Genomic DNA, 15,792 nt, shown 5'->3' with positions numbered 1-15,792 from the left:
GCTGAGCACCCACGGCGCACGCCCGGCCTGTTAAATAGCCTGTAACCACTGTGTGACACAAACTCAGTGCTTTGGTCATTAAATAATGTCGGGCTTGGTTCGGGTTCGGACAGAAATATGCTGCCCGTGCCGCACTCTAACACACACACACACACAAACACACGGAAAACCGGACATTATCATTAGTTTATAAAAGACCCCCGGACGCCCCGGACGCCCCGGACGGGACGTGAAAAGTGGACATGTCCGGGCAAAAGAGGACGTTTGGTCAGCCTACTGTTTATTTGGATAGGAAATAAAAATAAGCAAAAAGGTGACACCAGTGTTTTCTGCCGGTTTTGATTCTGTGTTGCAGGGGTCTTACAGTGAAACCATGGCTCATTCAACACGCCACGTAGCTCAGCCATGTGCTGCCTGAGAGGAGTTACGAGGTGGGTGTGCTCACAGATTAATCCTCACAAAAATACACTGAAATGCAAAATATTGAGAACAGGACTGGAGGCAGAGCATGTCGCAGATTTTAATTACCTGCTGATTGGGATCGACCAAAGCCTCTCGTTTGTGGGTTGCATGCCGAAAAGAGCAAAATGCCTCCGTCTCCAAACAAAACTCAGGGGCTGTGCTGGCAATGCTCCGATCCATTCCCACCAAATAACCCAATCACAATGCAATTATGACAGTAATACAGTGTGGTGGAAGCCATGTAAACACCATACTATGATTCTGTAAATGATATTACACCCATAGTTGGGATAAGCATTATGGCAGCATGTGGAGAATCTAGTTTATTAAAGCGTATTTTGGCATGAAACCACCTTCATCCAGCAATATCTGAGTTTTCACAGAATTTTCTAAAGCTCATGACAAACTAGCTTTTTGACAGCGCATGTCAAAACTGTTCGCCTGGTAAGACACTTCACTCTGTCTACTTTCTTGTTTCGTCATGTATGAGCGCACTCCAGGCTGTACAAACAAACTTCATGCTGTTCTGGTGTCCATTAACTGATGGCACGTGTTTCTCTGGAAAATGTTGAAACTACTGAGCTGCATAAATAAAAGTTTTATTGCTACATCCACTCAGACACAGCAATAAAACTGCAAAACAGTCACAAGGGTATAACATGGTAGTATTATGAAAAAAAAGAAAGAAGAAAATATCAGGTTTGAGGATATGCCGGCAGGAAACTGTGATGTTATAACATCATTTTTATTTCAATTTCCCTCAGCTAACCAGGATAATCTACTCAGTATCAATACTGCTTACCACAGAATCCCTTATTAGAAACAACACGAGACACAAACAATAAAACAATACAGAAAGTGGAAACACATATTGGATATTTGGGAAGCCATAAGCTTTACTTGCTGACCTGGTGAGAACTCATCTGAGGAGTTCAGCAAGGCAAGTGATGACAGACCTGAAGATAAATGGACATATCCACTGTGACATCACCCTTTTGTTTTTGGACTCACATTTTGAAGCCTCAAGGGCTTGATGCCTCACAGACAGCCTGTCAATCAAAGTGGCCTACCCTTAACTGACCCTTCGCTAAGTCCCTCCTCGGACACAGACTGGCCAATCATAACGTAGCATCGGGCCGGCTCAGACCAGGGTCCGACAACAACACAGCTGCGCTCCATTGACTCTAATGCAATCATTTCAGATTTCCTTCATTTTCAGGCTGGTTTTGTGGATTTGCAGCTAAATGTTGTGCCTGGGGCACGTCGTGTATTAATGATACTCGTTACCTGGAGAGGTTGGAGAAAGATATACGTATCTTCCCTGTTCCAAAACCAAAATCAAACCCTGAAAAGAGTAGGGTTAGCTAGCTAGCTACTGAAGATATAGCCTACTGAATGTATACACATGCTGCTTTTGCTTTTTAATGATTATAACAGTGAAACAAAGACCGACCCTGCTGTACAGGAACCAGTGAAGGGAAGCAGGGAAACTTTGCTGATATTCAACCAGCTGTGTGTCATCACATTGTGTGCAGATGAATGTTGTTTGACTTCCCTCAGAGATCCCTGCTGTGTCCCAGGAGTGGAGGTCCAGGTGCTGGCAGCAGCACGGGGGCAAAGCCGTTCATCTGCACACACTGTGATGCCACACAGCTGGTTCAATATCAGCAAAGTTTCCCTTTATATTCATTATCTTGTGTGGCGATCAGCAGTGATGTGGTGGTTCACTTCTACACTGTGATGTGTAGCCTATAGTTTGGCTTTAGCTTCTAACTATCTTCGTCTTTGTAACCTGTTGTTGCTGCTGAGTCAGTTTGATATCCTGGATATATCCTTCAAACACAGACTGTAGACCCCTCTATCTGCTTCTCTCTGGAATCACTCTTTCGTTTTTCCAAAAATATGATAATATTTCTTCAGAGAGTGCAGTTAGTTACAGTGTGGGCTCCATGTTTAATCTGACAGTTTGTTGGACCATCACAAAGGGGCGGAGCTTAGTGAATGGTCAATTATGTGTAACTTTAAGCCTCCCTACAGTTGTCATGTATGTTGAAATTAACTTTAGAAACCAAAACCGTTTCAGTACGAGGCTGAAAACCTGTGATTTTTCCTATAAAGTCGGGCATTTTAACATGGGTGTCTATGGGAATTGACTCGCTACTGGAGCCAGCCTCAAGTGGCCATTAAATGAACTGCAGTTTTTGGCACTTCTGTGTTTGCTTAAATTTTCAGCCCCAGAGTTTGCTGCTTGGTGTCTTTCCAGAAAAAAAAAGTGTTCCAGTTGATCTGGATTATCCAAACACCCTAGTGTCAACCATTCAACAATACAGGGCAGCTGTGGCTCAGGAGGTAGAGTGTGTTGTCCACTAATCGGAATGTCAGCGGTTCGATCCATGGCTCCTTCAGTCCGCATGTTGAAGTATCCTTGAGCAAGATACTGAGTCCCAAATTGCTCTCGATGGCTGTTCCATTGGAGTGTGAGTATGTTAATGCTGAGTAGCAGGTGGCACCCTGTACAGTGGCCTCAGTCACCAGTGTGTGAATGTGTATTTGAATGGGTGACTCGTACTGTAAAAAGCGCTTTAAGTGGTCGGAAGACTAGATAGGCACTATACAAGTGCAGGTCCATTTACCATTACCATTTTCACTGCAACTTAGAATTAGGCCCTATTTCTAAAAAGAGATTCATCGGTTATTTGCTGACATTTATCATGCAGTTTAGGCAAGCTTCCAACCTTGCACGTTAATACGTAAAGAGGAACCCTGCTCATAGATGCTGATCACAGATGATATATTAAAGTTTTTGAGACCAAAATGCAGTAATGTGGAAGGGTTCTTGACAAGAGAGGAGAGGGGAGAAAGGTGCTCCTAAATTTTCTTCACAATGTGAGATTTGTGACTTGGCACAAACAAGACTTGTCCAAAAAGATTCTTCATTCATTTTTGCCAAACGCTTGGTTTAATGGGTCTCTGTGGATCTGTAGTCAGATTAAATTTGGCGTAACAGCCATTGTGACACACAAAGTCAGCGCATGACACGAGTATGTGGGCATGGAAAGGACAGAGGAGGACTGTCAGTTAACCACCTGTGTTATAAACATATACTACGGGCCTCAGATCATCAGTTCAAAAGGATTTTGTTGTTGTTTCCATACAAATCAATTTTAAGAAGAATTTCTTCTCATCCATGCTTTGAGTGACACGGAGCATTTTTTCCTTACATTTGTTTATTTGTTTACTTTGATACTAGATAAGAAATCTTACATTTTGCTGCACAATTTTGGATGTTAGTGAGTTTCTAATAATAAAAAAATAATAATAACTATAACCTTTATTGATACAGAACTTTTCAAAACAAAGTTACAAAGTACAAAGTGCTTTACATGCTTGAAACAGCAACAAAAAACATTTAAGGACTGCAATTAAATAAATGAGAAACAAACTCAAATGGAAAAAAAACACCCAAAAGTAATATGAAATAGAAACCAATAACATTAAAAAAGACATGTTGGGAATAAAATGATGTGCACAAATTAATAGAAATTCTTTTTTTTTGAAAGACGTGACTTTTTTTGCAGCCTCTGATCTACAGGCAGAGAGAGGGGCCCTGACCGCAAAGCCCCGGTCACTCTGAGTTTTGAGCCGAGATGTAGGAACACCCGGCAGATGCTTGAGGATCTGAGGCTGCGCTCTGGCTCACGGGGGAGCAGCAATTCAGTAGTACTGGGAGTACCTGGGAACTAAACGTGCTTTAAAATTAATCAGTAAAATCTTAACATCAATTCTAAGATGCAAATTATGATGCAAGAGGCCAAAACCATCAGGAGCAAACAATACCCATTTAATCACATTAGACATAAAAGGAAAAAAACATAAAGGAAAATACTGTTAGTTTATGCAAAGTTCTGAGAAACTATTTGCCAGCCATTTCTTCATTCATTCATTCATTTTCTGAAACAGCTTATCCTGTTCGAGGTTGCAGGGTGCTGGAACCTATCCCAGCTGACACTGGGCGAGAGGCAGTGTCACCAGACTATCACAGGGCTGACACATAGAGACAGACAACCATTCACACCTTTGGGCAATTTAGAGTCACCAAGTAACCTAAAGCCTAGTTCACATTACACGATTTTCACCCCGATTTTGCATCACGGAGACTATCGTAATCTTTTGAGTGTTCTTACCTGGCGACGTGTGTTTCTGTCAGAGGGAGTCTCGCCAACTATGACCTGTGTGTGCACACCACAAGATTTCTCCACCGAGCCCTCGCCAACAGAGCCCCAGATAACGCAGTGACGTCACCAAACTTGGAGACGACACATCGTAAAGGCATGGATATTCTTTATTATCCTGGGTCCAAACACGACGCCCTTCTCGTGATCCTGTGGACGCCGCTATTGTTGTTGTTGCTTGCCGGCCGGCTTGTCAGTGTTGCCAGATCTTGGGAGAGAAACAAGCAACCAGGGCTATGGAAACAAGCCCAAAAGAAGCAACTCCCGACATACTATCATGCGTTTAAATAACTTATGAGACGAATATATACAGAGGAAGGTGACGTTTAGAAAGCAAGCTCAATTAAGCAACTCCACTTTAGAAACAAGCCCAAAGTTGCAGCTAATAAGCGGACCTGGCAAGTGGCAACCCTGCGACTTGTCCTCCTCACATTTCTTCCATCGTGGGACGTATCCTGCTTCTCATTGGCTGATGGTCTTTGTCAGTCATGTCACACTTCTCCAGTTTTCCAGCATGTCAGATATCCAGTCCCAGTCACAGACGAGGGGGCGACTTGCTCGTAGGCTTGTTCACACATGAGGACTCATCGTGGCAGACTATCTGCCGACTCACCTCCGACCCAAAGTGGCTCTCAAGATCCTCTGCGATGTCAAAATCGCGGTGAAAATCATGTAATGTGAACTGGGCTTAATTTGCATGTTTTTGGGCTGTGGGGAAGAAGAGAAGAGAACCCGGAGGAAACCCACGCTGACACAGGGAGAACATGCAAACTCAACCCGGTGATATGCGGCCATATGGCATTTAAGTTAACGGTGCTTGGTCGCATCAGGGGGGAACGCAGCAGGACAAGGGGAAGGATGGCGGATGGACCCAACAAACACCGACCTTTACCAGGGAGAGCGGTGTTCCCGTCCTGTAAGATTATAAAGCCAAATCCTGTTCCCAACCACATGCATTAGTTGTTGAAAGAAAAAAAACCCGTCAGTTCGCAGTGTTGTACCAACATAGCGCATTTATTTTGAAAGAGACTGTATGTAAACGGTAAATTTCCTGTGAAAATGGAAGCGTATTTTGAAAACAGATACAAAGCATGGCACATGGCGTCCCAGAAAGTCAACAACCAACGCACCCAGGGTACCTTTCACATTGTATCTGTACATGGAAAGTCCATGACCAAACATCCATATGTGACAAGGTTGGAGTGAAAATCTGTTGGTAAACTCCACACAGAAGGGCTCCACCCACCCTGGGTTCAAACCAGGAACCCTCTTGCTTTGAGGTGACAATGCTAACCACTGCATCACCGTGCCGCCCCATTTCTTCATAGCTTGCTTCAAAGCTTTCTCTGCTTTGATGTGTTTCAGAGACACTGGAAGTTCAGTCCATTCAATGAAACAGCCATATATAAAAAGTATTTTTGCCCATTGAACTCTGAAATCTTAGAAGATTATAATCTGTTGTGCTGCCGTTTTGTTTAATAGTTTCCACTGTCTCTGAAGAGATGAAAGTAGTTGGACAGATATTTGGGGACCTCATTATGGTCAATTTCATGGGTAAGTCCTTACTTGATTTCTAAGACTCTTTTTTTCAGAATTAGAAGCCAATTAAATGTTGTGCTGAATCATAATGAGATAACTTTAACACAACCCTGATAAACTTGTTTTGGGCATCTCTGACCGAAATGAAATAAAAGCATGAATGACCTTGAGATCAGCTCGGCAGAGGAAAGACCTGATTTTTGAGATGCAGTGCTCAGACAGGATGCTGGTACGGGTTCAGTTTCAACATGTGCACTATTTGCGAGTCTTGATCCATGTGATGAGACAAAAAATAATCAGTCGCACATTTCTAACGTTTTAGGAATTTCTTTTGAATCCACGTCTTTTCATGACTTTGCATCATTATTTTGGTCATAATGTGGGCTCACTGTGTTACCGTTTTCTCAGACCAAAAAGGACAAAAAAAAATCTGTGTTAAAAATGAATTATAGCATTGCAAACACGAGCAGGAGCAGGACAGTCTAGTTAGAGTTACAGGAGTTACAGTGAGTTATGTATTTAAATGAACAGATTTTGGTGCGAGTTCCTGCATACTTCCTACTTGGGCTGAAGTTATAATGACACTATAATACATTGTCGTTATACTAGCGAGCAGTGAGGCATCAGGAGAGCAATAAGTAGGTCAGTCAGTGTGTCTGTCCAACACTTGGGGCAAGGTATCCATGACATCTGGTATAGATATTAATGGTCCCCAGATGATGATTCCTAATGATTTTGTGACCTCGTGACCTTTTTGCTTTGCTGGGAATATTAATGGAAGAATCCTAATGATTTTAATGAGTCCCTTTCCATCAGACAGAATTTTGCATGCGAAATATTAAAGACCCCCTCCAGACATGTTTTATGACATAAAAACACTTTGCTTTGAATAATCACTTCTGTGTGATATTTTCCTTTTTACCTTGTTAGAATGAGGAAGTTGGATACGACTGACAGGATGATTTCATGCAGCTGAGTCAAATTACAACTACTTTAATTTACATATACGCTACATTTATTTTTCAAACCACGAGCGTGGCTTGCCAATGTTTACTGGCAGTCTGAATGGTGTGTTTATAATTTAATTTTTTATTTTTTTTTGCATATATTTAAACCAGTAAATAGCATTATTTGCCTGTACACATAAAACCTAGATATAAAAAGCAGTGCTATTTTCTGCAACACATCAGCATAATTTCTATTTAGACATAATCTGGACAGTTTACATAAAAGTTAAAGTTGCTACTTTGTGCTATACATATACCTAATTCATATTTCCATGTCATTATAGATTGCAATTTTTTTTTGGAAGGGTTTCTGGCATTTTCTAATTTAGAAGTAAGGCTCCTGTGGTGTTAGAGAAATGTTCTTTCACAAAGGTTTTATGTAACTTCGCTGTTTGAACAGGTGATGTGGAAAAAAAAAGAACCTTGGTTCATTTAACATCCTGACTATTAAAATGTAAAAGAGTTTTGCTCATAAGCCTTTGCTACAGGTTGTAAATGGTGACTGTAAGCAACATGAGACATATCTCTGTGTCACAGTCAAACTTTATCACTGTGATGACAGATGGCAACATGAATTATACTTTACAGTGTTTTGATAGCATATCAAACAGATCATCTGCGGCTTTGACAAACATTTCACAGCATACATATGGCAATAATTGTCTGACAAGTAAAAACTAGTCAAGCAAAAAGATCTTAGTTACTCTGTGAAACATGGACACAGTGCAGTCCTTGCAGCAGCTGCTGATATTTAGTCCCAGAGCAGTTTCTACGGTACATAAGCTGGTTACTTTATAAGATCAGTAATTCCACCTGCAATTGTGTTGACATGCTGCAGGATAGAGTCTGTTCCATGAAAGAACAGCCTTGTTATGGTAACTGTCACTGATCTGACATAACTTATAAGTCAGGATAACACATGGTGATGGTTGCTATGGTAATCACTGTACTATAACTTTGAATTCTTTTGTACCTTTATTAGGGGAATAAATGCTAAGCTGACTTTATGTGACAGAGACATATAAATAGCAGTATTTACTGGAGGAAAACATAAAGAAAAATGTAACCTTGGTTGCAGATGTTGCACATTTCTCTCTGATTTTGGATCATGTGTGCTTGTTTTTGATTTAAAATTGGTTATTGTGGTGATGTTCATGATATAAGTGCAGTTCAAATCTGTTAAACTGAATCCCTCACTGCAATGACTAATGATGTATAAAAATAACTGGATACAGCAAAGTTGCTTAGTGGCACATGGAGTCATAAAAGTTTTACTTCTGTTTGTAAAATGACCCATATCTTCCACTGTGCTTCTGCACATTCTCACACCGACCTCGTCACATATCGACGTTTGGTCATGGACTTTCCACGTCCAGATACAATGTGAAAGGTACCTTGGATGTGTTGGTTTTTGACGTTCTGGGACGCCATGTCAAGTTATGCCTGTTACAGGCATTGTCTTCTTTCAAAATACACAAATGTGCCATTTACATACAGTCTCTTTCAAAATAAATGCACTATGTCTGCAAAATACCATGCATTGATGTTTTTTTGCCTTCAAGAACTAATACACGCAGTTGGGTTGGGTCCATGTCATTGGTCCAACAGCCCATTGGTCCGACACTTTTCCGATATGTGATTATACTAGGCTATACTGTATTTGTGTACCTTAGAGGATCAGCAACGCAACAAAAGTAGGCTACTGGTCGAGATACCAGTGTCATAGAGAGAAGAGAGTGAAACACCATAACCTCCTGTTATTAACTCTGGGGTCCGGGTTGTGTGGGGAGCTCTCCGCGGTGCTGAACGGCTCCCGGCGGGCGTATTCCTGCCTTGATGGTGCACCGCGACCGGCTCTGGGTCAGCTGGGAAAGGCTTGAGGCGGAGCAGGCTCACGGTTTATGTTTGTCACTCTCTTTTTCATTTTAACCCACACCATGATCTTTTCCTGACCCCAACCAAGTGGTTTTTGTGCCTAAACCTAACCAGACCTTAACCACAGGGCATCATGATGATTTCGGAACGGACTTCGGAACAATGGGTTTAATATGGTCGGACCAATGGGCTGTCGGACCAATGGGCAGTTCCCGTTGGGTTTAGGCAACAAAAACACGTGGTTAGGTTTGGAAAAAGTGAACAGGGTTTGACTTTAAAATCTTATGGGACATGAACCCTGCTCTCCCAGGTGAAGGGCAATGTTTGTTGGACCCATCCACCACCTCTCCTGCCCACCCTACTCTGACTTTCCTTGCCTTTAAACTATAACGGCGACCGGCCACGTATCATGCCGACGTTTAAGGACAGCTTTTTCGTCAGTGTCTGACACTGCAAGTGACTGCCCAAGTGCTGGATTTCAATGACTTAGGAGTGAGCCCAGGTTGCATTGTTGGACCCCGTCTTGTTGGGCCTGTAGCCCAACAATGAGATGTTCTTGTGTTTAAAATACATGGCCCAGATGTGGCCGTTGACGAGGCCAGGGGGGTCTGGTACAGTGTACTTCCTAGAGCACCTCCTCTTTTTGCATTCCTGATATGGGATGGAAATAAAGTAACGTTGGTTCAGCACATCAATCAAGGTCCATAGGTGTAAAGCAGAAAGCCCTCCACAATAAGGATGTGAGTCTCCTCCTTCTCCTTATGGTCAGACTTTGGGACAATCTCAGTATCCAGGGTGTTACTGACGCCAAGAGACTTCTCAAACTTCATGGAGTTGCCCAACCGTGCATAGATCATACTCATCATGGCGTCAATGTCCAGAGCACTGATGACATCATACTGCCTAAAGCCATCTTCACCAACTTCAATCTGACATTGGGGCTTGCAGAAGTCATCCTGATGTACAACACAACAGTTTGGCAGGTTCTTGATCAGCCAGTTGGTGATAATGGCTTTCCCTCCATTGGTTACGCTGCTGATGCCGATGGTGTACTTCATGATTGTGGATGGTCAAAACCCGTAGGAAAACAGTCAAAGAGAAAGTTGCAACAGGAAACGTCAACTATTCAATTCCCCCATGGCATTTCACTCGGACGCAGTCTTCCGACGAGGATCCACTTATTTCCAGATGTCTCTTTCACAATGTAAGTCTATGGAAAAATAATTTTTGGGCCCAGTGGCATCACATGACACCCCCTAAAGTTGTAATTCCACAGTTTGGCTACTATGCCAAATTGGCTTCAAATCCCAGTGCTGTTCCTGGAGGCATGGCAAAGGTGACGGCAAATCAGTCAGAGCAGACTTGAGATGGGCCCTACAGTTCCAGACAGAGGGGTGATGGAGATGGTGATGCAGCAACAGACAGTATGAGAATAATAATGTGTTTTATTAACCTCCACAAAAATCATAAACCTGAAAGTTAGCACAAGATGTCTCTTTTAAGTCCCACTCTGAGGTAGGAGTGTTTTGTGCTCCTTCAGCGCTATTGCTCACAGTAATTCTGAGACTTGATAACAACAGGCCAAGGACCGACCTCACCTCAATTACTTTTGTGTAGCAGATAAATGTAGTGATTCTCGTACTTTAAAAAAAAAGCTGCCTGTGAACAATATCCAAGCAGTAATTATGTTACCTGTAATTACATATTCGGCAAAACAAATTATGAATAAATATTTACTTTACTTAGGAAGTTTGTAGGAGACGGGGTTGTTTGGTTCACTTACAGAAAGCACAGTGGCAAAAGTGTTTAGCAGCTCGGCACGTCTATCTCGAAGCTCAGAAGGTGAGCGGAAATGAAACCACCGTATGACACGGCTCCATATTAACTCTGACACTCACCTGCCTCGTGGAATATGTCAGAATTGATTTGAAGATTCTGCTGATCACCTTCAAGGCATGGGAAGGTCTGACATCAAGCTATTTCACAGAGCTTTTACCCCCTGTATGTACTGAATGATCTTAGCCTTGGGCACCTGAGGCAGGTTCCTATCGGCTGCTGCTAAATCGACATAAAAAACATGTAGAACACAATAAATCTTTAATGTCCTTGTGAGACAATTTGTTTTGCCGCCTGCAGTCCAAGGGGAAACAAATAACACCAAAACACACCAAGAGCCACAAATGACAAAGCTGCATGCTTTTAAAGCTCTTCATAATTTTATTTCTTTGTGTGCTGATATTGCCCTTCGCCTTGCTTGAATTTCCATTCTCAATGTCAACAAATACAATAAATATTTTATTGTCCATTTGTACAAAGTGCTAAACATTATGTTACTGTCCCATTAAATGATAATGCATGGCAGATCATCCAGGAGATTTTTTTTTTTTTTTTTTTTGCCTCGGTCTAGACTGTCTAAATGGCAGAGAGGCAGATGAGCAGGCGGAGAGAGGGAGGAGCCAGCCTCTTAAGCACTTTCCTCACTGACTGTACCGTAGAGAGAGGCAGGGAGAGATGCAGGGAGGAGAGAGGGAGCCAGTGAACAAGCGCGCAGAGTCAGAGCGAGTAGCCCAAGCATGGGAGCCAGAGTAGTAAAGCAAGCCCTGATGCACGCAGCGTGAACGGAGAGGAGGAGAGCAAAAAAAAAAGAGACGCACTCAAGACTTGACGAGAAAGAAAAGGAGGAACAAGAAGACCCAGGCTGCAGCTGAGAGGGGGGGGGACGCTACAGTGTGGCAACTCCACACACTCTTTGCATCCCAACTGTTAATTCTGTCTGAGCATCTCGCAACAAGAAGACGTCTGTAACAATGATTTCCTGGCTGCTGCTGCTGCTTCTTCTCTACTGCTTTGCCAGCACGGGTGAGTGAACAAGGTTTTTTTTTCTTCCTCCTTCTCCCGCTGTCACTGTCTGCAAGTTTGGATGCAGTTTGGAGCCGCTCTCTGTGCTGGAGCTGCGAGCAGCATGTGATGTAATATCAGCTACTGGTGAACTGGTCATCGGTGTTTTTATTTATTTATTTATTTTTTTCACACCAGCGTGGAAACCCCCTTCTCGTGTCCTGCTCTAACTCCCGCTAGGCTGACATGTCTCGGTGGATTCTGTTGCATCCTCTGAAAGTGATGTCTTAGTTTTCGGAGTGCTTTGCTCAGAGTCAAGCTTATGCTGGAGGGATAAGGGGGAAATGTTTGGGGTTGCCCGATTAACCAACAGGATGACCACAGGTTTCACAGCTCCCAAGTTTTACGCACAAATGTAATTCCAGTAGAAGGAAATCGGCGTTGCATATTCCCTGTTCTATAATTGCCACACATGCCTAGATTATACGCAGAGACAATCCGGTTTCTCTTGCTATTTAAATCAGCTTGCATTTGCACGACACAGTCAAGGAGTCTCTGTTTGACCAGACTGTGCGCATGTTTGTTCCAACCAAACTTTCCTTCTGTCGCACTCGTTGCTGATGCAATAAATCGTGAGACAAATGAGTAAATTTAAGTGCGAGTTGCAAAAGTGCTGATTGAAAAAGCTTTAAAAGCTCTGACTGGTCTTATTGATTTTTGTTGCCCTCCTATCCTGTGGCGCGTGATGACTTCACATTTGCCACGGCTCAAGTCAGTCCACCCGCTGAATCTGAAATGAGTGGCTTGTGTGGGTTCACACTGTTTTCAAGACATGTGGCAGAAATGTTTGATGACAGTTGAGATCCCTGTTCTGGATCAACACCCAAAACTCTCCTGGGGTACCCCATGTCCTCCATGTTTTAGATCTCTCCCTGCTCCTGCACAGCTGATTTAAATGACCAGCTTGTTATCAAGCAGCTTCAGGACTCCATAATGAGTTGATCATTTGAATCAGCTGTGTAGGAGCAGGGAGAGATCCAGAACATGCAGGGCATTGGGGGGGTCATCCCTATGTTCCCAGGGTTCTATATTTCCCAGGGTTCTATGTTCCCCACTTAACCCTGCAAAAAAGCTTCTATGTTCCCCGCTGACACAAAAAGGGTTCTATGTTTCCCGCTTGGTTGAGCGGGCAACATAGAACCCGGGGAACATAGATACGCTCCCGGCATTGGGCACTTAGAGACAAGGGGAAAAGCTGAAGATATCCCTTTAGACTTAATCACTTCCATTGCTTTTGTCTGCTCTGTAAAGGAGCAGAAACTAAATCTAAACTGGACTGCACGTCGGCCTGTGCAACTGCATAGAAAGCTTTTTTTTGAGTCCACACATAACCTGATATGGTATACTGACAGCCAGAGCTACCTCAGCAACAGTACAGAAACACTGTGAGACGAGGCAAAAACTTTGTAATGCCATTATGCTCCTTTAATAAAGCATCACGCTGTTCTCCCCATTCCCGTCTCCCCCGTGGGATTCAATCTAATTCACCTGTTGTGCCTCTGACTTCTTGTTTTAACTTGCTCACTCATCTGGAGGCCCGGCTCTAAATGGATATCTTCCAAATGTTATTGCTCAACTTAATGTTGAGGTTGAGCGTTCTCAGTCAGCCGTGTGTGACTTGGGCTAGAAAACCTGCCTAGTCAGGCTGAATCTGCACACGCACGCACACACACGCCCGCACATGCACTCAGTAGGCTGTGGCACACCACCACTAATTTGAATCTGACACTGGTAATAAAGCCTTTAATATGGCTCTCAGTAGCTCTCTTTCAGGCACCGTACATCAACTCTCAAGAGGATAGCAGCTTTATTGCCTGGTTTTATGAGAGTATGAGTGTGTGCTGGTGTTGGAGCACACTGAGCCGACCCCCCTCCTACCCCCTTTTTGTCTGAGAGGGGGCATTTGCCACAGTTTCCAAATGACTGCTTCATTTGCAGAAGCAATGCTTTATAGCACTGTGCTCCCCAGTGCACCACACAAAAGGGTTTTTAGCTGAAAAATCGAGCGAGGTCTCTTCTGCTTCAGCTAATATGCAGTGTTTGGGAAACACACAGGTGAGGTCAACTTGCCTCAGAGTTAGTGGGATTCTCTAATTAGAGAGGCTGCACATTTTGTATTGCTCAGTCCTCTGGGCTTTTAGAGCTGTAATCCACAGGAGGCTGGGGGCTGTGTCCGAATCACACAGTAGCAAAGCATCCTCAGAGCTGCAGCTGTCAGATCTTGGACAACCTCGAGCCCTGTTAATAACCCGTGCACTCTGTGCCAGATCCCCATGCTCAGCAAAACTGGTTGTCATGCACTGTTTAAGGAGATTGCAGGTGAGCAATCTCTTTATGCACACGGCTGAGCGCAGGCCATCACATGCAGCACATACATACAAACGGCTGTGACTTCCCCTTTTCACAGAAATTACCAAGTGTGTTGATTTGCATTTGCTGTGGGTGGAATCAGAGTGCGAGGACATCAGCCTGAACCAAAAGAGGAGGAGATGAGAGAAAGGAAGGAGACAAAGAATCCCCGCTGCCATCTGACTCTCCTTCTGGAGATGGCAGCCTTCCTCCTGTGTTCTTGTCGTCCTAGGCTGGCTTTGGCACCAATAGTTCGGCACAAAACATGGGAGAGAGGAAGAGTGTGGGAGAGACAAAAGCCTACTGACTGACACTTGGAAATGGATGTCTCAGTGTGGACTTTAGATAAAGTTGAGGATGAAAATCACAGCACTGGAGGAGGCTGGTTTTACATTTGCTTGCTTGTGCTTCTTAAAGATGCAAAAAGAACCTTCTTGTACTATTGGAAGGGAGCGCATTTCCATCGAAGGACTTCGTTTTCTATGAATTGTGTAGTGTTGTGGCATTAATGATGCATTCAAATCACATCGAACTGCTTGTAAATGCTTTCAATGGTGCATCAGAAACAAGAGGATGACCACAGACAGGGATACATAATATATTGGTTCTTGAGCTCAGTATTGAAATTGTGAAGGTCTTTATTTTTGTGACTGCCAAGGACGATTTTGGTTCTTCTAGCTCAATGACAGAGGAGAAAAATGAGACTTTATGGATTGTATGCGAGGTAAATGCTTTTGCTCCACTGTGTGGAGGCCAGACAGTGAGGAAGAAGAATAATGAAGTCCTTTATGATGAATGATGAACACCCCATCTGATAAGGAACACATGCATAGAAAGACTTTTTTTTTTGCCCAAGGTTTCTTAAAGGGACAGTGTGTAAGATTTAGGGGGATTTATTGGCATATAGCGATGAGAACTGCAGATTGCAACTGAAACTTCTCCTGGTTAGAATTCCTTCAGTCTTTATTGTTCAGTGGGTTTTAACCGGGAGCCAAATTATCCACAGAGGTCTCTTCCTCTCAAAAAACAAATGGATCAGGTGATTAAAACAAGTAAAAACATAAAAAATGAAATACAGAATACAAAGAATAAAGCAGTTTAACTTTACAAATCAGTGTTTCTCTGATGCTGGCGGCCACTAGCCTACCGCCTGCCAGTGTGTGCTCCCCTTTTTTCCCCACACAAGTTAAGATCCAGACGTTCGGGAGGTTTTTACAGGGAGCCGTATTATCCGCAGAGGTCTTTTCCTCTCCAAAACAAATGGACCCAGTCATTTAATAAGTTAAAAACTTAGAATAAAGCAGCTTCACTTTAAAACATTGCTCTTGTCACGGAGGGGACTCTAACTATAGTGGCCGATGTTAAAACCAACCCTATCTAGAGCCACTGGTTGGTTTGTCCATTCTTGAAATACTCTAGAAACATGGCGT

The 15,792-nt window shown here is 43.2% G+C and overlaps 2 protein-coding genes across 2 annotated transcripts in view; one reads left to right on the top strand and one right to left on the bottom strand.

Annotated features, from left to right (window-relative positions):
* Nucleotides 1-9,810: 9,810 nt before the first annotated feature.
* LOC126383882 (nicotinamide riboside kinase 2-like) lies at nt 9,811-10,173 on the bottom strand. Its single transcript, XM_050034621.1, has one exon. It carries the CDS (start codon nt 10,171-10,173, stop codon nt 9,811-9,813), a length of 363 nt encoding a protein of 120 aa, XP_049890578.1.
* Nucleotides 10,174-11,612: 1,439 nt separating this feature from the next.
* The window catches only part of kirrel3a (kirre like nephrin family adhesion molecule 3a), a 299,880-nt gene continuing 295,700 nt past the window's right edge, over nt 11,613-15,792 (top strand). Inside the window, exon 1 of the mRNA XM_050034328.1 lies at nt 11,613-11,974. Coding sequence (XP_049890285.1) covers nt 11,923-11,974 — 52 coding nt within the window. The 5' untranslated portion in view covers nt 11,613-11,922. The remainder of the gene's footprint in view (nt 11,975-15,792) is intronic.

This window comes from Epinephelus moara, chromosome 3 (assembly GCF_006386435.1).
Source record: "Epinephelus moara isolate mb chromosome 3, YSFRI_EMoa_1.0, whole genome shotgun sequence".
In the NCBI taxonomy this organism is placed as follows: Eukaryota; Metazoa; Chordata; class Actinopteri; order Perciformes; family Serranidae; genus Epinephelus; species Epinephelus moara.
Note: the sequence above shows the minus strand (reverse complement) of the source record. Positions and strands in the feature narration are given on the sequence as shown.